Here is a 26207-nt window from a genome sequence, read left to right as displayed (position 1 = left end):
CAGACGGACGGACGGACATGCATAAATCGACTTAAAAAGTGATTCTATGCATATTCTCTATGCATATCTCGTTTCCTTTTGCCTGTTACAAACATATGCACAAAGACATAATACCCTGTACCACAGTGTGGTGAAGGGTATAAAAATACTCGCCTATATTCAGCCTTTAAAAATATCATTAACCCTTTAAGCCCCGAATTTTTCCGCAATATTGGAACAAATTTCTGTCCACAGATTTAATGCAACTATCCTAAATAGGATATGCACAAAATTTGACATCGCTACATCCTTGCATTCGGGAGATACAGTACAATCGTTCGGAAAAAATTAAGAAGAAAACCAAATGCAAAATCGACAGAAAAATCATTTTAAATTATTCTCTATATAAATTTTTACAAGAATTCGTTCATTTGAATACGAAGCGATTTTAATAATTTGGACTGTAACACAAATTAGTACTGTACACAAATGTACCCTCTTCTCTATATTGAAAATATATAAATAATATATATCTACTAGCTTCATATTAAATATAACCTCTAAAGCATTTTGTTGCCTGTGGGCAACATTGGGCCACACAGGGTTAAAAAAGTCAAAATATTGTCAAATATTCCCATCATTTTCAGTAAAAAAAAATTATCGATTTGTGAATCGAGAATGGGATCTTCATAATTAAAGCAATCAAATGCATAAGCAGTTAATTATTTGTTGTTATTATATTTGTAAATTTAAAAAATAAAAAAGTTAAATGTAATAAAAACGTTAGGCAAACATAGCGAAAATAAGAAATTCAAAAAAAATATAGAAATACTATGAACGAAAATAAAAATTAAAAAAAAAGAAATAACACAAAACGACACTGTGGTGGCGAATTTAATGCACATTGATGTGACATAATTTTTCAGCTTACTTACCTCGTTAGTAATTTAAAAAAAAATATTATATTAAATAATTTGTTTTTAAGAGACATTTTTTTTTATTTTTAGCAACATTTTCATGATAAAAAAGTAGCGCAATTAATTTTGATTTGAACATTTTATATTGCTTTTAAAAATCAAGTCGAACAGATGGTAAAGATTTCAAATTTTAAAATGAATTTTTTGTGTGTTGTGGCACATTTAATAACAAAAAACAAAATAAATAATAATGAGGAATAAAGACAAATTTAATTTAACGAAATTAATAATAGGACAACACTCACATAGATACACACAGACATAGTATAGACGCTAACATTAAAAGCCCCTACCAGTTTGAGGTTTAAATCATGACCAGTTTTTCAGTAATTAAGTACAATGGCCGTTTCACTTTATTTTTATATTAATAAAAAGTAATTTTATATAAATTAATTTTTAATAAATAAATGAGAGTTATTTATCCGCACATTTACACATTTTTTTAACATTTATCACACCCAAAAAAATTTCAATAATTTGGTATTAAACCTACGTGGGGATTAGAAGGTATTTGTGCCGAAATCCATGTATAAAGAGTGTATATAACTCCCGAGAAAATAAAATACAAATTTTAAAATATATAAAAATTAAAACAAATTATTTTATTTTCCAATTGGAATTTCTGTGTGGCCATAGATATTACCATTTTTATAATTTTCCTTGCTTAGTAACCAGATTATTATCATTAATATTTAGCTAATTGACACAGATTGCCAGAACTCTAACAATAAACAAAAAACATATACAAGCAATAATAAACTTCAATACTATATTTGATCTGTCAAATTAAAACATTATAAAATAGTGGCACGTGCCCGGGTCCGCTAACACGAGCATATCCAGTTGTTTAGTTTCTTTTGCAGGAAATTGTATGGGAGTGTCATTTGTTTTTAATCGGTTATCTCTTTATTGTATTTTTCCAATCAGAGATTTAGCCAAACAAAACAATCAAATCAAACATACACATGTCTGCATAAATTAAAATTAGCGGGAATAGAAAGGGAAACATCTCATACGATGCGAAAAGCCTGATTTATTTTTATTTTTTCTTCAAACCGCAAAAAGATACAATAACACCAACGATTGAACACTCTCAAAAATCACAAAAAAAAGTGGAGAAAAAGAATTATGTTAATATTAATTGATTATATTAAGACATTTAAAAAACTGTTTATTTGATTTTTTTTTTTTTTGAAATGACGATTTAGAAACGTCGTCTCAATGTCTGGTATATTTCACATTCAAAATCACCATTTAGAAATTTGTGATCGAAAATCAGACAATATTTGATGAAATGTTTCAGCATCAAATTATCATTAACTATAATATTATCATCCTAATGGGATTAAGCCAGAGGTGAGGGCAAGTTTATTTTCATTCATTAAAAAAAATGAGATGAACGTTTTCTATCGATCAATGTATGTGAAATTTAAAAAACCTTGAAATCGACCAGTGCTTTCAAAATGTATGCGCTGTCTGTTGAAATAACAATAGAGATCGCAAGACAAATATTAGGTCACATAAAGAAGTACCCGTCATTGTCATTCCACCTTCCCGGTAAGTACAAAACATACAATGGTCCTGCTCAATTTTCGCTACATTGAATTTCTTAGCAAATATGCGTTGTTTTTTATACCCTCAGACTTATGGATAATTAGAGTATACACACTGTGAAATATTGGTTTTAGACCAAATGTTTCTTTGGACCAAATCCGTTTCCCAAAATTTGGAGTTGATTTAAACATGTCCTTCCGTCCCATTAGTCTACTCCTTCTGGTATCTCACTCACAGAGGGTCAAACTTTTAAATATTTATAAATCCAATGGAAACTTTGCACAAACTATCTTTCCCAAACCTAGATCAAGTTTGAAGATGGGACCCATTGGTCCACTCCTTCTGGTACCTCCCCCACAAAATGGTCAAAATTGTCAATATATATAAATGCAATATCAGGGGAATGGAATGTCAGATTTGAATCAAATCTTGCACAACTTATTAACATTACAAAGCCTAGATGGGACTCATTGGTCCACTCCTTCTGATACCTCCCCCACAGAGGGTCAACATTTAAAATATTTATAAATTCAATATAAGGCGATTTGAATGCCCGATTAGAACCTAATTCCGCACAACCTATTCAATTAACCAAACCTAGATGAAGTCTTAATATGGGACTCATTGGTCCACTCCTTCTGGTACCTCCCCTACTAAAAATTTTAAATATAGGTCAGCACACATATAAGGGTACCCCCCAATTTTCGGTATTTTGGGATTCTTGAGCGCGTTTTTCAACCAAATTCTTTGTAATTTGGTTTTTTGTAGTCGTATATGGTAACAAACCTCCCTCCCAAAAATTATTAATATTCGTCCCCTTTTAGGGATAGTCCCCATATAACCCCCTTTTTATACCCTTCACCACACTGTGGTACAGGGCGAATGGAATGTCCGATTTGAACCAAGCTTTGCACAATCTGTTATCTTTAACAAGCCTAGATCAAGTCCAAAGGTGGGACTCATCTGCCCTCTCCTCTGGTACATCCTACAAAAAGGATGATAAGCATAAATCCGAAATATATTTAATTATATAAAATGAATAATAAAACCTGTGTATAACACCATAGGGGAAGGTTATATATCCGTCGGCAACGCCGACTGACATTTTTTTACTTTTAAAAAGAATGTTTTTTTACTTCTTAAAGTATAATATGGTTGTTTTTTATTTTTTTTTTCTAAAGACCAGAATAGGCGTCGTTTTTTAAACAATATTTTTGTAAAGGCCATATCAGGCGTGTATTTTTAAAATATATTTTTCTGAAACCCACAATAGGCGGGGTGTTTTAAATTGTTATTGAATATTTTTCTGAAGACCATAATAGGCGTGCATTTCTTAAAGAATAATTAATAATAATCTTAAGATCATAATAGGCGTGCATTTTTACAGAATATTTTTCTGGAGACCACAATAGGCGTAGTTATACCCTTCACGACACTGTGGTACAGGGTATTATGTATTTGTGTATATGTTTGTAACAGACAAAAGGAAACGAGATAGACACATGGTTCTTTTTGAGAATATGCATAGAATCACTTTCAGAGTCGATTTATGCATGTCCGTCCGTCTGTAGATGTTAAATTGTAAACAAAGTACAGATCGCATTTATGATTCGATTTGGATGAAATTTGGCACAAGTCACTTATTTGGCCCAGGGACGAACCCTGCTGAAATTGAAGAAATTTGACATAGCGTACTGAATTGCGTCTATAACAATGTGTGCTACGTTTCATGAAAATCGGTTCAGATTTAGATATAGCTCCCATATATATGTTCGTCCGATTTAAGGTAATTGGGCCACCAAAGTCCTCATATATCTTTCGATTTGCACGAATTTTGGTAAAGCGTACTGAATTAATGGTATGTGCTAAGTTGCGTGAACATCGGTTCAGATTTACATACACCTCCTATATATAATTTCATGCGATTTTAAGTAAATGGTGCACTAAAGATCCATAGTTAGGCCGATTGACACAACGTACTGAAATTAATATAATTAATCTCTGGCAAGTTTCCTTGAAATCGGTCCCGATATAGATATAGCTTCCATATATAATTTCGACCTATTCATGTTAATTGTACACCAAGTAATAAATGGATGTATGATTTAGATTAAATTTTAAACCGTGAAGCATATCCTGCATTAGTACATGTATACAAATTTAAACCAAGCTTTACAAATATTTCTTTGGTTGCATTTGTAAAATATCCAGTCAATTGGACAGGCATCCTTAAATGGTCATTTACGGACTTTCGATATATTTAACGCCACTTTAAAATTAGTTACTTTAAGAATTGGCAGACAATTTGTTTTTTTTTTACAATTCTTATGTCATTACCATTTCTCAAGAAATATTATGGACTTATGTGTTAAGCGCATTCGTAAAGTGTTAATTAAATGACACGCGTGAATTTGTATACACAATATATGCGACAAATAATTCTACGACCCGTTTGGTTATGGGTGATAATCACCCATCACAACAAATATCAATGTGCGAATAAAAGTTATATTGCATAATAGAATTTAATTAAAATCTTCCGATATCTACATAACGGAGTGGTAGTACTTGATTTCTTATCTAAATATAGAAAATATCCAGTTTTATTGGGGGCATCTATTATTTTATTGCCAATGAATGGTTGTATGTTCGATTTATGGCTAAGATATGTTTTGTAGAAAGGGAGAGAGAGCGAGTTGTTACTATGAAAACAATAGAATTTAATAATGAACAGTAAAAACTGAATAAAATGAATATTAATTATTATTATTTTTTATTTTGAAGCAATATACCAAATTAGTATAAAATCTTAGGGATTAAAGTATTCCATAAGTGTCCATTAAGTATCTCCTTAAAGATTCCACTGTATAACATATTACCACATCCAACTAACCTATAAATAGATAGGCCAGAAGACAGAAAGTCTGGATACTAAATTTAATTAAATAAAAAAACAATTTTGCATAAATTGTGTGAATTGTGCCGGATAACGATAATCACCAGAATAAATCTATTTTTAGAATTTGATTAGGTCGTTAAACAAGCTCAAACAAAAGAAACATAAATAAGTAATCAAACTCTATGTCTTAATGCAGATTGTGAATCAGCAACGGTAATTTTTTTTAATTGTTAAAGCACGTTGTGATTTAATTTAATAAACTTGCTGCATTTAATTTATAGAGATTTGCAAACTTATTTTTAAAACGTTTGGACTTTATGTAGCTTATTATATCGGATCATAATTATCACATCATATATGTATAAAATTTGGACATAAGATTTTGTAAAAAATTGTTCTCGAAGAAATATTATTTAAAAATTCACGCCTAGGGCTTAAATTGTCCTTCACAAAATATTATTTAACCAGTAAGGAAAAAACTTCTTTACATGGACTACTCCAAAAGCTTAAAATTAACAGTATATCACTTAATTATATCATAAACAACACTACATGAACTACTCCTCTTTAAAGAATAGACATAGCATCTTTGGAGGACCATTGAAATGGAATCGGACGAAATTAACTGCGTGCATTATTTGAACTAAATTAAAACAACCCATATACATACCAATCTGAAATTTATGAAACATTTAATGTCAATGCTCCATTTACACAAAATCGGAGGAAACTATAAATGGGAGCTATATCTAAATCTGAACCGATTCCAACAAAACTTCGCATACATCAATCTGGACCTAATTCAGTACTCTGTGCAAAATGTTGTCTCAATCGGCCCAATATTGACAGTATTGTGTTCCATTTACATAAAATTGGACGAAACTATATATGGGAGCTATACCTAAGTCTGAACCGATTCCAGCGAAACTTCGCATACATAAATCTGGACCTAATTTAGTAAGCTGTGCAAAATGTCGTGCCAATCGGCCTAAATTTGATATTTTGGTGCTACATTTACGTAAAATCGGACGAAACTATATAAGAGCTATATCTAAATATGAACCGATTCAAAAAAAAAAAAAATGCCCATGCAGTGCAGAATTTTTTACCAATCGGCCTAAATTTGATTCTTTGGCGCTCTATTTATATTAAGTCGGGCGAAACTATATATGCGAGCTATATCTAAATCTGAACCGATTTCAACAAAACTTCACATACATTAAACTGAACCAAATTCAGTACTCTGTGCAAAATTTTGTCTCAATCGGACAAATATTGGCATTATAGTGCTCAATTTACATTAAATCGGACGAAACTATATATGGGAGCTATATCTAAATCTGAACCGATTTCAACAAAACAAAATTAGACCTATATCAGTACTCTGTGCAAAATTTTGTCGCAATCAGACCAATAATGGCAGTTTGGTGCACCATTTACATAAAATCGGACGAAACTACATATGGGAGCTATATCTAAATCTGAACCGATTTTTCCCAATAGGGTTCGTCCTTGGGCCAAATTAGTGACATGTGCCAAATTTCATTCAAATCGGATAATAATTGCGGCCTGTACTTTGTTCACAAAAATACATGGACGGACGGACAGACGGACATGCATAAATCGACTCAGAAAGTGATTATCTGCATATTCTCAAAAGGAACCGTAGGTCTATCTCTGTATGCACAAAGACATAATACCCAGTACTCCACGCCTAGGCCTCAAATTGTCCTTCAAAAATATTATTAAAAAAAATTCAAGCCTATAGCTTGAATAGTCCTTCAAAAATATTCTTTATAGCTCTTCTAGAACTTCAAAATATATTCTTTAAAAAAAAAATTGTCATCCTGTTTAGACAGCCCATTAACATTTTTTTGTAATATGTAAATATTGACTGATAATAAAAATTTAAGCTGACTTTCAACACCATCATTATGCATTCTTGTAAAACCGATTATATGCATATAAATGGCTGACTCCCATAAAAGTTATAATAATTAATTAACGATCATCATGAGAGATAACGTTGTCGTCTTGTATATTACATTTGCATGTAAGGCCTTACAACAAAAATTCGCCGATGATTTATGATGAAACATTTGGCGGATATCGCGAAACTGTGATCTTCAATGAAATTTCTTTAAAATGAAAATTGTGTTTTATATTTTTGTGAAACATCTCTTAGGTGATTTTTTATACCCTTCACCACACTGTGGTACAGGGTATTATGTCTTTGTGCATATGTTTGTAACAGGCAAAAGGAAACGAGATAGACCCATGGTTCCTTTTGAGAATATGCATAGAATCACTTTTCAAGTCGATTTATGCATGTTCGTCCGTCCGTCCGTCTGTCTGTCTGTCCATGTATTTTTGTGAGCAAAGTACAGGTCGCATTTATGATCCGAATTGGATGAAATTTGGCACAGCTCATTGGTTTGGCCCAAGGACGAACCCTATTGAAATTGGGAAAATCGGTCAGATTTAGATATAGCTCCCATACATATTTTCGTCCGATTTAATGTAAATGGTATACCAAAGTCCCTATATATCTTTCGATTTGCACGAAATTTGGCATAACGTACTGAATCGAGCCTAGAATGATGTCTGATATGTTTCGTGAAAATCGGTCCAGATTTAGATATAGCTCCCATATATAGTTTCGTCCGATTTAATGTAAATACACGAAATTTGGCATAACGTACTGAATTGAGCCTAGAGTGATGTCTGCTTTGTTTCGTGATAATCGGTCCAGATATATATATATATATATATATATAGGTGCGATTTAATCTAAATAATGTACCAAGTTCTTATGTTGTATAGCGTTGTGAATTTAATCCAGAATGATGTGTGCCAAGTTTCGTGAAAATCGGTTGAGATTTAGATATAGCTCCCTTATATTATATATTGATTTTAAGTAATTGACGCACCAAGGAACCAATATATGGCTGATAGGAACAAAACGTACTGAAATTAGTATAACCTAACCTGTGATAAGTTTCGTTGAAATCGGTTCATATTTGGATATAGCATTCATATATAACTAAATTGTGCATCAAACTCCTCATATTTGTTAGATTGACATCAAATTTTGCACAACGTGCAAAATTTAGCATGGAATAACGTAGTTGGGTTTTCTAGAAGTACAGACCTAGCCCAACGGATGACCTATTGATATTTGTTTGAAGTCGATTTACATACTTTTGTTCCATTGTAACAAACGAATTACATGTTTATGGATAGATCTAGGTCTTTTCACATTTAGATAAATATCACATATTTTATTTCATACAATTTCATGATAATAGTCCTGTTTAATATACCCATAGTGGTGAAGGGTATCATATAGTCGGCCCCGTCCGACTTTACTACTTTCCTTACTGGTTTTTGTTTGTAAACGATATCCCTCTATCACATAAGTATCCGCCAAAATGAGATCGATGTCTGCATAATGTACCATTTTATGGCGGTTATTGAATTTCAATTCAGCCAAAAATAGACACAAAAATTATGCAGACCCTAAAAACACAACATCTCGAAAAATAATACTATTTTATGATCTTTTTTGGTCATTATTTGCATATTGACAAAAATTAAGAAAAAAATACAAACAAATATTGGATGGAAATTAATTATTAAAACTTGACCATAAATGGACAAAACACTAACAGGAATATTTAGGAGTATATTGTGTGTGCTTGTTTTTGTTATATTGAAGATGAAAGAAAGTCTTTAGCTAGACGACACAAAAACTAATGACAGCAACAAAAAAGGCTAAATCAATAAAAAGATTGCTGGCTTGTGGCGCTGATAAAACAGCCGGTTTTAAGATGAAACCAAGAAAAAGCCAAAATATGACAATAGAAACGCATGCGCATATAAATCTATTGAATTTTTATTAGCCACAGGTGAAAGATGAGTTTTTTTTTCTTCTTTGTGGGGATAAGGTAGACAGACCAGTTATTCGAATGTTAGTTAATAAAATGAAAAAAAATACACTGTACCCTGGTGAGTTTGTGAATGAATTCTGTGATCGATAAGTAACGAACATGTGATACTCTACACAAATGTCCCACATATTTGTCAGCACTAGTTCTGGAAGATCGTATGGTTCAAAAAATATTCTTTAAAAATTCACGTCTATAGCTCAAATAATCCTTCTAAAAATATTCTCTAAAAATCCACGTTTATAGTTGAAATGATCCTTCAAAAAATATATATTCTATATTCTTTCAAAAGAAACCAAAAAATATTCTTTCAAAAGAAACCACGTCTTGTCTAGCTCATCACAAAAATTCTCATAAGAAACCACGATGTTTCCTATTAAAAATATATTTCTTTTTAGGTACCGACTATAAAATATATTTCTGTTTAGGTACCGACTATAAAATATATTTCTTATAAGAAACCACGATGTTTCCTATTAAAAAATATTTCTTTTTAGGAACCGACTATAAAATATATTTCTTATAAGAAACCACGCCTATAAAATATATTTCTTATAAGAAACCACGCCTATAAAATATATTTCTTATAAGAAACCACGCCTATAAAATATATTTCTTATAAGAAACCACGCCTATAAAATATATTTCTTATAAGAAACCACGCCTATAAAATATATTTCTTATAAGAAACCACGCCTATAAAATATATTTCTTATAAGAAACCACGCCTATAAAATATATTTCTTATAAGAAACCACACATTGTAAAACCTACTCAAAATATATAATCGGTTGTAAATTTTGTACAAATATCAAATCACACAGACAACAACATTCTCCCACCGACAGTGTGTAGGGTACCACATCACGCTAAATTTCATTTTACCTGGAAACAGCCAGAGTTATTGCTGCTTTTGTTGTTGATTTTTAAAACCACAAAATACAACAACGAATAAAACAGAAAATTAAGAGCGCCGTTGTGTCTGCCATAACCATGTATTATTCATTAATTTATTTATTTGTCATTTTTTTTTCAACGGCAGATCCGATTACCACAGACACATAGAAACCTGCAAAACCCGCGAAAGCTACAAAATTGTATAAATATTTTATTGTTGCTATTTTATTTAAATAGTCAATAAAAGCATTATAGCAATTAGCATGATTTGCAGCAAGTTTTGAACAGATCTTCGAAATTAAGCAAAGGTGTAGCTGAGGCCCATTAGATGACAACTTACGAAATTTAACACGACATATTTTGATGTTTCAGTCCATGCATTGAATAGCCTCTCGAAAATATTCTTTATAAAACCACGCCTTGGATGGACGTTAAAAATATTCTTTATAAAACCACGCCTTGGGCGGGCTTTGAAAAATATTCCTTAGAAAACCACGCCTCAGGCGGCCTTTTGAAAATATTCCTTAGAAAACCACGCCTTGGGCTGGCTTTGAAAAATATTCCTTATAAAAACCACGCCTAGAACAGTCTCTAAAATATTCCTTAGAAAACCACGCCTAGAACAGTCTCTAAAATATTCCTTATAAAAACCACGCCTAGAACAGTCTCTAAAATATTCCTTAGAAAACCACGCCTAGAACAGTCTCTAAAATATTCCATAGAAAACCACGCCTAGAACAGTCTCTAAAATATTCCTTAGAAAACCACGCCTAGAACAGTCTCTAAAATATTCCTTAGAAAACCACGCCTAGAACAGTCTCTAAAATATTCCTTAGAAAACCCTAGAACAGTCTCTAAAATATTCCTTAGAAAAACACGCCTAGAACAGTCTCTAAAATATTCCTTAGAAAACCACGCCTAGAACAGTCTCTAAAATATTCCTTAGAAAACCACGCCTAGAACAGTCTCTAAAATATTCCTTAGAAAACCACGCCTAGAACAGTCTCTAAAATATTCCTTAGAAAACCACGCCTAGAACAGTCTCTAAAATATTCCTTAGAAAACCACACCTAGAACAGTCTCTAAAATATTCCTTAGAAAACCACGCCTAGAACAGTCTCTAAAATATTCCTTAGAAAACCACGCCTAGAACAGTCTCTAAAATATTCCTTAGAAAACCACGCCTAGAACAGTCTCTAAAATATTCCTTAGAAAACCACGCCTAGAACAGTCTCTAAAATATTCCTTAGAAAACCACGCCTAGAACAGTCTCTAAAATATTCCTTAGAAAACCACGCCTAGAACAGTCTCTAAAATATTCCTTAGAAAACCACGCCTAGAACAGTCTCTAAAATATTCCTTAGAAAACCACGCCTAGAACAGTCTCTAAAATATTCCTTAGAAAACCACGCCTAGAACAGTCTCTAAAATATTCCTTAGAAAACCACGCCTAGAACAGTCTCTAAAATATTCCTTAGAAAAACCACGCCTAGAACAGTCTCTAAAATATTCCTTAGAAAACCACGCCTAGAACAGTCTCTAAAATATTCCTTAGAAAACCACGCCTAGAACAGTCTCTAAAATATTCCTTAGAAAACCACGCCTAGAACAGTCTAAAATATTCCATAGAAAACCACGCGTAGAACAGTCTCTAAAATATTCCTTAGAACACCACGCCTAGAACAGTCTCTAAAATATTCCTTAAAAAACACGCCTACGACAGTCTATAAAGTATTCTTTTTTAAAAACCACGCATAGGACAGTCTATAAAATATTTTTTTTAAACCACGGCTAGGACAGTCTATGAAATATTCCCTTTAAAAACAGGCCTATGACACATTATGAAATATTCCTTTTAAAAATAGGTCTAGGACAGTTTATAAAATATTCCACGCCTAGGACACTCTGAAAACAAAAACAATAAAACCACGCCTAGAACAGTCTCTAAAATATTCCATAGAAAACCACGCCTAGAACAGTCTAAAATATTCCATAGAAAACCACGCGTAGAACAGTCTCTAAAATATTCCTTAGAACACCACGCCTAGAACAGTCTCTAAAATATTCCTTAAAAAACCACGCCTACGACAGTCTATAAAATATTCTTTTTTAAAAACCACGCATAGGACAGTCTATAAAATATTTTTTTTTTAAACCACGCCTAGAACAGTCTCTAAAATATTCCCTTTAAAAACAGGCATATGACACATTATGAAATATTTCTTTTAAAAATAGGTCTAGGACAGTTTATAAAATATTCCACGCCTAGGACACTCTGAAAACAAAAACAATAAAACCACGCCTAGAACAGTCTCTAAAATATTCCATAGAAAACCACGCCTAGAACAGTCTAAAATATTCCATAGAAAACCACGCGTAGAACAGTCTCTAAAATATTCCTTAGAACACCACGCCTAGAACAGTCTCTAAAATATTCCTTAAAAAACCACGCCTACGACAGTCTATAAAATATTCTTTTTTAAAAACCACGCATAGGACAGTCTATAAAATATTTTTTTTAAACCACGGCTAGGACAGTCTATGAAATATTCCCTTTAAAAACAGGCATATGACACATTATGAAATATTCCTTTTAAAAATAGGTCTAGGACAGTTTATAAAATATTTCACGCCTAGGACACTCTGAAAAAAAAAAACAATAAGGAAAGTTCAAAAGTCGAACGGGGCCGACTATACTTTCGGTACAGAGATGCTTAGAGTACGTGGGTACCTACCTTGCGGTCTTTCCCCAAGGTGCTGTAAACACCAGTTAATACAAAGCGTCAGCTAACGCCCACACATCGAAATGCAGGTACCAATCGATCACACGTATTTGGACGTGATCACCTCTTTGGATGAGGAGCGGAGCCCATCTAAAACTCCTGCTATTCTATCGGTCAGGTTCATAGCCAAAGCTATTACCAGTAGAACCCCAAACAGTTCGGGACTGGTTACACACAGACTATAGCCTCTGCCCAGCTTCATAGCCATCTACTACCATTAGGACTAACATGCAGGCTCTCTACAATGAAACAATTGCTGAAAGGGGATACAATGCAAAAGTGACCACCAACATCACACGATATTGGTAGCCACCATGCATCTCACCGTCCCAACAACTGTTCCACAAGCCTGCTAGTCCGGGAATGGTCCCCCACAGACTAAACTCTGCACGTTTTCGTAGCCGAAGCTACTACCATTTGATCTAATTACTGCAGGCTCTCCGCAATGGAATGACCATAAAGAAAGGATGAAAACAGATGCAAAAACCAACACCTCTCGATGCTAATTCCCACACCGTCTCCATCCTCACCCAATGATCATTCCACAAGCCTACAAAGCTCGAGAATGGTGACCCTACTAGTTTCGACCCACGACCCGGGACTAGTAAACCCAAAGACACCACCGGAACACCAGAATACCCTCACGGGCAAAATATGTAAAAGATCTATATATAAATGGATGTATTTGAGGAACCACTGTGCAAAATTTTTTGCCAATCGGCCTAAATTTGACTCTTTGATACTCAATTTATATAAAATCGGACGAAACTATATATGGGAGCTATATCTAAATCTGAACCGATTCCAACAAAACTTCGGCTACATCAGTCAGGGCCTAATCCAATACCATGTGTAAAATTTTGTCTCAGTCGGACCAATATGGGCAGAATGGTGCTCCATTTACATAAATTGGGACGAAACTATATATGTGAGCTATATCTGAATCTGAACCGATTTTAACAAATCTTCGCATACATAATTCTGGGCCTAATTCAATACTCTGTGCAAAAGTTTGCCTCAATCGGTCAAATATTGGTTTTTTGGGGCACCATTTACCTGATATAGGACGAAACTATATATGGGAGCTATATCTAAATCTCAAGCGACTTCAACAAAACTTCGCATGCATAAATTTTGACCTAATTCACTACGCTGCGCAAAATTTTTTTCTCGATCGGCCTCTGAACCGAATTCAACAAAACTTGGCATATATCAATCTATACCTAATTCATTACTATGTACAAATTTTTGTCTCAATCGGACCAATATTGGTTGTATGGTGCTCCATTTACATAAAATCGGATGAAAATATATATTGAAGCTACATCTAAATCTGAACCGATTTCAACAAAACTTGGGATATATCAATCTATACCTAATTTAATACTATGTGCAAATTTCGTACACATATTGGCAGAATGGTGCTCATTTTACCTAAAATGGGATGAAACTATATATGGGGGCTATATTTAATCTGAACCGATTTTCTCCAATTTCAATTGGGGTCGTCCTTGGGCCAAATAAGTGACATGTGTCAAATTTCACCCAAATCGGATTATAAATGCGACCTGTATATGGACGGACGGACATGCGTAAATCGATTCAGAAAGTGATTCTATGCATATCCTCAAAAGGAACCATGGATCTATCTCGATTTCTTTTCCCCGTTACAAACATATGCACAAAGACTTAATACCCTGTACCACGGCGTGATGAAGGGTATAAACACGCCTAAGGCAGTCTATAAAAATATTGATTTTAAAAAAAACCACGCCTAGGACAGTCTATAAAAATATTCCTTTTAAAAAACACGCTCTGAACAGTCTACAAAAATATTCCTTTTAAAATACCACGTCTAGGACAGCCTATAAAAATTTCCCTGTTAAAGATCTTCTCCTAAGATAGTCTATAAAAAACTCCTTTTAAAAACTTAATCAGCTGCACTTATCGAATTCCCACTGTTTTATTAAGGAATGTGTAATCAAATCCGAAAATCTTCAATCATTTTGCTGTTAATGAATTAAATACTGATTTATTTGTAGCCCGAAGCCACGCATAAACCGCATAATTTTGAAATTAAAGGTTAGAGCTGTCGTTTCTGCGGTTATCAATTTTCTTGTTTTGCTTCAAATGGAAGTTGACCCAAAGAAATTTCAAGACATCGATCAGAAGAAAAAAAATCAATAAATTATGATTTTGTCACATAGAAGTGAGTCATAATGCAGAGTATGGCAACAAAAGTCGTCCATAATAAGTTCGAAAGACGATATTATAATTTATGCCATCCGAATAATATTTATTATGGCGGTGGAGTGTTATTAGTCTCATTAATGAGAAAGATACAAACAAATACACAAGACAAGGCATTGGAAATTGAGTAAGTCAATGATGATAATGATGATGGGTTTTTTCCATTTCTCTTGAACCTTGTTTTCATTTGTGTATTTTGTTTTTGTGATTTTACAGTTTTCGTTGAATTCGTTGTCGCAGACAATAAATCTTATGTTGTGCCGAAAATGTTTAAGATATCATTAAATCAGTTTTTTTTGTAGTCTTTACGTCAGTAACTCTCAGAATGAACCATTTAATATTCTGTTTAATTTTACGAACCATTGGATCGTCTTGTGAAATGTTAATTGAAGTTGTTTTATGGTCTTATCTTTGAACATGGTGTGGGGTGGGATGGTAGGATGATGAACAATAAAACGACAGAAGCATAACATTTGTCTGAAAGTGGGGTGTGGTCCATTAGTGGCTTCATAAAACCAGGAAGGCTATAATCAATTTAATTGATGTTTAACATCAATTATATATCTATACTGTTAATAATGAGTTAAATAATAAACTATTAATAAAAGATAACATAATATCATATTTCTTGTAAGATTATTAATTAAATTTTATACTTTAGATTGTTGCGCATTTGAAGAACATCAAAATAATATTGTTATAATTAACGAATTTAACCCACTGCAAAATATCCCAGCAAAGAACATTATAGGAGTTTGTATAAAAAGTAATGAGAAGATCCGAATACATAGGTACAATTGACATACATAGTTACAATTGACATATTATGGCTTTTTTTAATATCAAGATCTAGAGTTAAAGCAGGGAATTTTCGAAAGATTCCAATCTATATTTAATAGCTCAGAAATTTATTTTTTCATAGACTATTTTTAAGGACATTCATAGCTTTAATGTATTCATAGCTTTTTGACCAAATTTTTTAAGAATATATTTTCATGAACTGACCGAGATAAAAACAGGGTTTTTTTAATAATAATATTTTCCCAGGACTATTAGAACCATAAGATGTGGTGTATATCTAATATAAACCTCTGGGTTTCTAATAATAGGTTGGAGAAAAATAATTCCATTATTTTTCGGCAGATGGCAGTACTGATAGATTTCTCGTAAAGTAATGATCAACCAATTTCAGATTTATGCTCGTTAGAAGGGTGACATTTCGCAGAACAAAAATATTTTGCTGTTTTTTGTTTGGTACATTCAGTTGTGAGTAACAGGGTGTTAAAATGGAAGTGAACATTTACAGTTTTTCTTTGACAAAGGCGAAAATGCAAGCCAAGCATAACAGCCAATTATGTGCAATTTTGATTTCATAGGTTCCGTTCAGGAAGTTTTGATGTCGAAAATGTCGATGAAATTGGAGAAATGATTCAAGGGCTAAGCAGAATGCTCGCGTTGAGCCATCCGTCGCGTTATATGTTATCGAAAATACAAAAACCACAAGGAAACGATAACACAAACGCATATCGTTTCCTTGTGGTTGTTGTATTTTCGATCACAAATAACGCGACGGACGGTTCAACGTGAGCATTCTGCTTAGCCCTTAAAAATCGACCATAAAACTGTTTTAAACCATTTACAATTGACCAGAAACGTCCAGAATTAGCCATGAGGAGAGGTATCATGTTCCACCAGGACAACTCCAGGACACACACATCTACAGTGACCCGACAGAAACTTCGGAAGCTTGGTTGGGAAGTTTTAATGCATCCGCCATACAGTCCGGACCTGGCACCAAGCGATTATCATATTTTTCGGCCATGGCAAAATTTTCTTTAATGATAATCTATCTTGGGGGGATTGTGAAACTCGACTACTAGAGTTTTTTGCAAATATAGAGCAGGACTTCTATGAGAGAGACATTATGAAGATACCTTTAAACTGGCAACAAATCATACAACAGAACGGTGCATATTTGGCCCAAATCTGACATTCCGAAGCATGTTAAATTAAGTCCTTTAGTTCATATAAAAATAATGGAATTCTCTTTTTCTCAACCTAATATAATCTTGTGGAAATATAGAGATTTTATTACTATTATATTTGGTAGTTCAAATTAAATTTATCGTTCCACTTTTGGATATATAACGATTTCGTATTTTGAGGGTGTTAGAAACATTTTTCATAATATAGAATTTAAGGTCCTTAGAGAGTCAAAATATTTTTTCAGCATTTTTTCAGAGTAAGTCGATTTTTTGTGTTAGCTCCCATGTAAAGGTCCCGCAACATTGATGTTATTTTGATGGTTTTAACCACATATTCCCACCAAAGTGTTCACTGAGGGTGAACAATTTTTTGCAGATCATTTGCTATATGGTCATAAATGTCATTGGTCCAATATGAAGTTCTCGCTTTCATTTCGAATTCTGGGAAAGCGAAAAACATTTTTGCAGAACTTTTAGATATGGGTATATGTTTTGACATATGTTACATAAAAAGACCACGATGTATTTCCGGAATTTGGAAGCCATTTCTGCATAATATAGGTGTATAAGTTTGATACGTTCTGACTCAACTTCCCGAGCTCAGTCAATCACTTCTGCTGATTGACACCACGGGCATCTCCTACGGAGACCGTAGAGTGCAGATGCCACCGAGCGGTAGTTGTTGCTGTTTTGGTCTCCTTGATCGACAAGTTTCTCCCATTGCAATATGTAAATGTAGTAGTAAACGACAACCGATCCTCAGCGATCACCGCAATCCTCTGTGATTGCAGGAACCACAGCGTTCACTTGACGACCAGCCTCCTTAGAGTTATTTTGTTGTTGATTGATAGAAAAGAATACCACCAATAAACCGAGATAATTAGAATAATTGAACTAGTACTTTCTTTTTTTATTTTTTTGAACTTTCTTCTCTGTACCATACACCATTAACTGCTTGGGAGTTCTCTTGTTGTCGCTTCGCACCGCTCCCAAGAGTTAATACATTGATCACCCGGCCATCTCCCACCACAACCACGGCGAGGAGTAGAGCAAGCCCTTCGCCTAAATAATAGGTCTTTTGGTATTTTAAAGGTGTTTCGGCATTTCTCGCATTATAAGATATTAACGTTCCACTGTAATGTTTTCTACAGATTTATTTGATAGTTTTCCAGATTATCAGTACTATATGCGTGGATTTTTTTAAAGAGGGGTTTTTAAGAATTATCAGAGCTAAAGGAATGGATTTTTATCTGAGACATAAGCGTGGATTTTTTAACATATAAATTTTGATGGATTGTCAGATTCATAAGCATGGATGTTTAAAGAATATTGTTAAAGGTTTATCGAAGTTATAATACCCGTTTTTTAAAGAGTATTTTCTTAAGGATTGTCAGATCTATAAGCGTGGATTTTTAAGGAATATTTTTTGAAGGATTATTAGAGTCATAAGCTTGAATATTTAAAATAATATTTTTTTGAAGGATTGTCAAAAAGGCATATTTTTTTAAGGATTATTAGAGTCATAAGCGTGAATTTTTAAAATAATATTTTTTTGAAGATTTTTAATGGGCATAAACTTAAATTTTTAAAGAATATTTTTTGAAGGATGGATTTTTAACGAATAGTTTTTAGTAATTATCAGAGCTATAAGAGTGAATTTTTAAAGAATAATTTTTGAAGGATTATCTCTGAACTAAGCGTGTATTTTTTAAGGAATTGTTTGAAGGATTATCAGAGCCTTAAGTATGGATTTTTAAAAAATATTTTTAAATGATTATCAGAGCTATAGGCCTGGGTTTTATAAGGAATATTTTAAGGATATTCGAATATCCTATTATTAAAAGATTATCAGAGGTATAAGCGTGGATATGCATGGCTCTCCGCATGTAATTTATTTTAAAAGATTTTTTAGAATAATCTCTAAGTATGGATATTTTAAAAGGATTTTCGGAATAAAGACAGTTTTATGCTTGATTAAAAAAAAAAGATTTTCGAGTAATGTCGGATCACTAAACTTGTTTTTTTAGGAAGAGAGGTTTCAGAGTTATAAGTCTGAAATTTTAAAGAATATTTATTAGAGGGGTGTCAGAACTCTAAGCGTAGATTTTTAAAGTAGACGGTTTAGCGAGATGTCAAAAAACTAAGCGTAGATATTTCAAGAAGATTGTTTAGAGGGATATAACCATGTTTTTTTTCTTATCGGATTGTTCAGAGGGATGTCAGAGCTCAAAATTGTTCAGAGATCGCCGATGAACTTTTCAAGAAGATTGTTAGATGAAATATAAAAGCTCAATGTTGGATTTTTCAAAAAGATTGTTAGAAAGAATGATATCACGAATTCCACAAAAAGGTCAACCACAGGTGAAAAATCAATTCGTTAAGAGAGATATGAAATTATATAGGAAATATTCTTTGCAATCCGGACAATATATTTTTAGTTGAATTTTGAAAAATAACCGTAGTTTTTCTTTTCGTTGTACCATTTTCGCGTGGAGAGTAACTTGGGCATATTTTTATTAGTTTTAGAGTGTCATTTGTCGTAAGTGTGAACGCTGTTAGCTAAAACAATATCAATAATAAATATTAAATTCAAATAAAGTAATATCTTACTAAGAATTACATATATATAAACCTATACATATACCAAGAGAATCCCGTGGTAAGTGCAGTTAAATAGTGTAAGAAAATATGTAACGCGTGCGTGACAAAATTAGCATATGTTTCTATACAGACTCTAATATGAGAATTTTTTTTTTGATAATGCTGTTATGTGTGGATCTTGAGATGACAAATTCAAATAAAACAAAGTTTGTCTTCTATCTCCATCGAACAAATTTGTATCCGTCACGCACATGTTACATTCTTCCTCAATAAGTTGCTTTAGAACCGAATTTACAGGCAAAAATGTCGTCCATAACTGCATAATGATTTACCAAAGTTCTTGGGGCCACACAAAGCTATAATATCCTGACAACATGGTTGTGTGGGGTATAAGAACTAGCATTTTTAAAACATTCTGTTTTGAATTTAATTTTTTTAGTACATGTGTGTGTAACAGTGCGTTACGAGTGTAACATGTGCGTGACGGTGTTCAAAGTTAAAAAAGTATATCTTAGAAATTTTTTTCTCAAAAAAATTGAATGTCAATATAATCTTGAATAACCCATTATAGCTGTAAAAAAAATCCGCAATTTTATCTCCAGCCAATTCGCAGAAATTTCATATCGAAACTGATATCCAATTTTTAAAGGGAAAATTTTGTAGCGCGTGCGTACGCTAATTTTTTCTTAATATCTCCGACATTTACAAACATATTCATAAAAAAATTAGCAGGTATTGTAAAAGGCGTATTAATAAAAATTGCGAAAGAAATTTCGGAAACAAATTTTTCTTAACTAAACAAACGATTATATTTCGCACGCTGTAACAGTGCGTGACATGGAATTCGTGATTAACATTCATATTATATATATAACATTTAACAACTTCAGTATAACACTTACCAATCCAACTTCTAACTTTCGGCAGATAATCATTCCAGAATGAGCAGCGTTTGGCCAATGGACCTCTTTGTAGTTTTTCAATTTTTTCATCTGTACTGAAGACATAGTAAACGGGATCTTCCTTGGAGAAGTTGGGCCATTCCTCACCATCAACGGCTGGGTTGCTATAAAAAAAAGTATACAAACGATTTATAATATACATTTATATAAGGTTTCGTTAAGTTGGGTTTGGGTCTATGATAAAATGGTGGTTTGTGTTTGTGTACGAATATAACAGTTGTAGCCATAAAATGGTGGTTTGTGTTTGTGTAAAATGGTGGTTTGTGTTTGTGTACGAATATAACAGTTGTAGCCATTGTCTGGGATAGAAATGTTGTTGTCACGACTTAAAAAAGTATGTGAGATGATGAATTTTTTCTAATTCACTATTCAAATGTGGTGTGTTTTGGGATATGAATTTAGCACCAATAAATTCAGTGAAGACAGAAAATTAAAAAAAAACATAATAAAACATATTTTGACTTACCCTGTTTTGGCAAATTCAATCACTGAATTGAGCATACGTTTGCCTAATTCTCGTTCCACAGGTCGATATTGCAGTGAATTATTCAATGGTTGACCGAAGAAATATTCAATTTCGTCGCCGTGCAAGACACCCATCCATTCACCCCATAATGAGGTACTGGTGCGCTGAAAAAGGACAAGAAGAACAATTTTTGAATAGATATTCAAATAACTACTAACAGTAATTGAAAGAAAAGTTTTTAGAAAAAAATTAATGTTTGATGTTGATTGCAGTCGTCAGATAATGTGATATGATCAAAGTGGCATATTGCCAATAATTAGGGTCAATAATGGAAAAGTCGACGAGATATATATTTTCCACTTGATTCTGCATTTTATTGTTTTTTTTTTATAAAAAAATTGTTCTGTGCCATTAATTCGTATAACATGCTCCTCGTAGTAGCTGCAATTTTTGTAAGTGTTATTATTTTTAAAAATTTTTTTTGGTTTAGTTTCCCTCCAGCAATTTTATTGTCTTGCAGTAGTTGTAAAATTGTGTCTTTTATATGATACCACATTCATTCATGGCACAATACACATTTTAGACAACATGATTATGGTTTTGTATACTGCGTTCCATGACGATTGTTTGAGTGTAAAGTATATTAAAGGCGGTTTACATTTATTTCAAAATAAGAAGTTTCACAGAAAAAATACGAATCTTTTATATTTAGAAGTCCGTATATTTTTAGCATATATATTATAAATGCTCAGAAAATATTTATATATTATTTTTTACGTCATATGATACACCACTCTAATCATTGGTATAAAATTTTAGGTTGATTTTATAAATAGGGGAGACGTTTTAGCGTTTTACCTACATAGTACATTTCTATAATATTTTATCGAAAAATATATGTTAGGCTTTCTTATGAATAGACCATAGTCTTTCGAGGTCGACCCTACGATACCCAACACAACTACAACTATAGTCTAACTATATTCCGAGCTTAGACAATATTTTTTGGTATTTGCACTCTCTTGAGAGAATAGAGATCAGATCCCCTTCTCCCTATAAAAATTGTGATGTTCTGATTATAATTATGACCTCTAAACCAGAAAAACTGACAAAAATAAATTGGTGGACCATTTCATCGACCAATACCTTGACCCCAATCGTGCAAAATATCATAGCGATCAGATCGAAATTTATGCTCTCTAGTGTGGTAATGGGTTCCTAAATAATCACCACGGAATAGGGGTGATTATTTATGTCGTTGTCGACGACGTTTCTTTGTCGACATCACTTCGACATTGATTTGGTATTCTGTAACACTCATGCGACGATGTCGACTATTTATCGATAATATCAATAAAACAAAAAAATCACATATCTATAATTGTAGTCAATTGTTTATTTTTTTGTTTGATATTTTTGTGCAAAATGTGTTGGTATCCTTCACCGTGATTATGTTTGGTACAAGTGTTTGCAAGATCCACAAGGAAATGAGATATACCCATAATTACTTTTTAGTATATACGTAGAATTACTTTTGAGTCGATTTATGCTTGTCCCTCCGTTCATGTATTATTTTAAACAAGTTGTATGTCACCCTTTATAATCCGAATGGGATGAAATTTCGTACATTCCATCCTATATATATATATCCTATATATATATAGATCCCATATATATATTTTTATTTACACGAATTGTATATAACGTATTGAATAGAGTCTAGAATGACGTATCCGGTTCGTCAAACATTGTTATGGAATACCAAAAATGTTTCAATAGTTATCGATAAATGTCGACAACGACATCGGGAATTCCGATTTGCAAAAGACGACTCTCTACGTCATTTTGTGTCGACGACGACATACGGAACAGGGGCGAATATTAACATTCGTAGCCGCCTGTAAATTTTTAAGTGCAACTTTTACATCTGTGTAGATACATCACTATAATTGATATCAATTTAGAGGTCAACAACTCCTCTTGCTATGCCACAAATTTAACATATTTCGAAAATGTTCATAAAAAATATTGGGCACCCTTCAAGAACATGGTACACCAAATTACGACTAGGGATAAGTAAATCGAATCTTATCTTATAAATAACACTGTGCTACAAAATAACAAAAAAGTTTTTTTCAGGGGTTCTAATGTACCAATTCTGTTTAGTTGGAGTCTCTGGACCACGAAAATACCTTTGGTTTTTCTGGGTCACTTCGAAAATTAATTTTATAACGGTATATATAGAGATAAACGTGGTTTCATGGATTTTCAAATTGAAACTCGAATAACTTATTTACTTTTTAACAGATTTATAATATTCTTTTTTTCTTTCGAAGAGTACAATTTTTTCTTTCAAACAAGATATATATTTGGTAAATCGGTTGAGAATTGGCTGAGTTACAGCGGTTGAAATTTGAAAAATACGCATAAAATGACAAAATTAATTTTTCTTCTGATTGTACGATGAAATTATGATATCAAGCCATATATGTTTTATTATACTAAGGGGAAGAAAATTAAATTAGCTTTCGAAAATGATAAAAATAAAAAAAATCGGTTAAAAAATGTATGACTTATACGCATTTTTGTTTGATTCTATGCATATTCTCTAAAGGAACTATGGGTCTATCTCGTTTCCTTTTGCCTGTTGCAAACATAACGGTTTGTAACAGGAAACGACACAGACCCATAGTTCCTTTAGAGAATATGCATAGAATCAATACAAAAATGTGTATAAGTCACCAATTTTTTAACCGATTTTTTTGATTTTTATCATTTTCGAAAGCTAATTTAATGTTCTTCCCCGTAATATAATAAAACTTATATTGCTTGATATCATAATTTCATCGTACAATCCGAAGAAAAATAAATTTTGTCATTTTATGCGTATTTTTCTAATTTCAACCGCTGTAACTCAGCCAATTCTCAACCGATTTACCAAATATATATCTTGTTTGAAAGAAAAAATTGTACTCTTCGAAAGAAAAAAAGAATAATATAAATCTGTTAAAAAGTAAATAAGTTATTCGAGTTTCAAATTGAAAATCCATGAAACCACGTTTTTCTCTATATATACCGTTATAAAATTAATTTTCGAAGTGACCCAGAAAAACCAAAGGTATTTTCGTGGTTCAGGGACTCCAACTAAGCAGAATTGGTACATTAGAACCCCTGAAAAATTTTCGTGTCGCACAGTGTAATTAAAATTTTTGTCGATTTTGCTTTAGTTGGTAAAAGTCGATAATCGGTATTGAACAGGTTTGACAAAATCGAAAGATCGAATAGTCGACTTTTTAGTCGAAAACTCTAAAAATCAACTTTTTGGTCCGAGGCAAAAATCGAAAGTCTACTTTTGCGCTCGACTACGTATCCCTAATTACAACCCGTTGGTAGGAAAATGCGGCTAAAACATACAAAATACAGAAAATTAGGCGAAACATTTATATGGAAGCTTTATCCAAATATATGACAATATTAAATATTTTCGGCAAATATGCTTTTCCCTCTCCAAGAATTCGGAATGTCAAGTTATAGCTACTTCGTTAGGAAAATGATACTAAATCGTTGAAACTATCAAAAATGGGGCGGTTAAGTCAAAATGATGGGGTTAAGTCAAAACATGGATCTACATATAAAATTTTGTAGATCAAAATAGATATCCGGCGTGAATAGATCTTCCGCATCTTCGAACTTAAACTATGTTTGGAAGAAATATTATGATGTGCGAAGTTTGGTTGAAATCGGTTACTCCCTTCGAGAGTTATCGTGCACACTAGTCTTGGGTTATCTCGTTCAGTTCAGTGATCGAACGAATTAGGTATTTTCTTTATAGTGAACTAGGTCGTCCACCTCGTTCAGTTGCCTTATATCGTTCAAGCGGTCACTCAGTTCATTTGGTATGACAGCGCATTGCTTTGCTTTTACATGTTGCTTCAAATTAAAAACTGATCCTCTAGCTAATGCAGCATTTGCATTTTGCCTTCTGTGCAAAGCATTTCATGAAATAACGTTTCTCTGTACCGAGTGCTCATTTTATTAGACGTACCTTCCTTCAATTTAACAGATTTTTTATAAAATCGTTCTTGTTTGACGTCGTTCAGATAGTCAAAGGCAGAGAACGACAATAATTATTGTTCAATTGAACGAGTCAGTCGTCTGAGCGAGATTGTTTATAACCAATATTGAACTATGTCGTTCATTCGCTCAGAGGATTGAATCGTTCAATTGAACTAGGTCTTTCACAAACGACACAAGACTAGTGCACAAAAGCCGTACATACGGAAAGACTTTGTAAATTAACAAATTATGTGAAACGGATTTGTTCCGTAGAAACATAGTGTATAAAACCAATATTTCGATGAGGTACATTTTTGTCATAGAAAATTATATATACCCTCATTAGTCATAAGGCTGGGGGTATAAAAACAAATTATAATCCACTCACATTTCGACACACAAATGCCAAACGGAAGCTACTCTACTCAGTTTAAAATTTGTTCGGAAGATATTTTTCCAATTTTATTTAAAATAAATATAAATTTTAAATATAAATTTTTTTCCATTCCATTCCAGGTTGTTTAGAGTTCTATTATATTCTCGGATTTCCGTATGATGACAATAGAAAACGATCTACCAATGAGTTGAAAATGTGACAGGCCCTCCTACAAAGATAAATATATCTTTTGGAATTATCCGGTTCTCTCAATAAAATTCATAAAATTCAAGGAATAATTTATATATATTTTTAAATGTAAGAGAATAAAAATAAAAAAATAAATATTCTAAGTAAATCGGCTACTTTGCTAAGAAAAATACTTATTAAAATTAATAATTTATATATATTTTTAAATATAAAAAATAAAAAAATATTCTTTGTTTTTATTTACGGTTATAAATACATGCTCCTA

At 32.6% G+C, this 26207-nt stretch overlaps 1 protein-coding gene across 1 annotated transcript in view; it reads right to left on the bottom strand.

Annotated features, from left to right (window-relative positions):
* Positions 1-26207, bottom strand: part of LOC133338768 (acetylcholinesterase) — an 84364-nt gene that overhangs the window by 4604 nt on the left and 53553 nt on the right. The window contains exons 7-8 of the mRNA XM_061546873.1: positions 21301-21464; positions 20775-20938 (exon numbers count right to left, since the gene is read on the bottom strand). Of these exons, the coding sequence (XP_061402857.1) occupies positions 20775-20938; positions 21301-21464 (328 nt within the window). The remainder of the gene's footprint in view (positions 1-20774; positions 20939-21300; positions 21465-26207) is intronic.

This window comes from Musca vetustissima, unplaced genomic scaffold, assembly GCF_032173495.1.
Source record: "Musca vetustissima isolate MV318-11 ecotype Yass unplaced genomic scaffold, APGP_CSIRO_Mvet_v1 utg12500, whole genome shotgun sequence".
In the NCBI taxonomy this organism is placed as follows: Eukaryota; Metazoa; Arthropoda; class Insecta; order Diptera; family Muscidae; genus Musca; species Musca vetustissima.
Note: the sequence above shows the minus strand (reverse complement) of the source record. Positions and strands in the feature narration are given on the sequence as shown.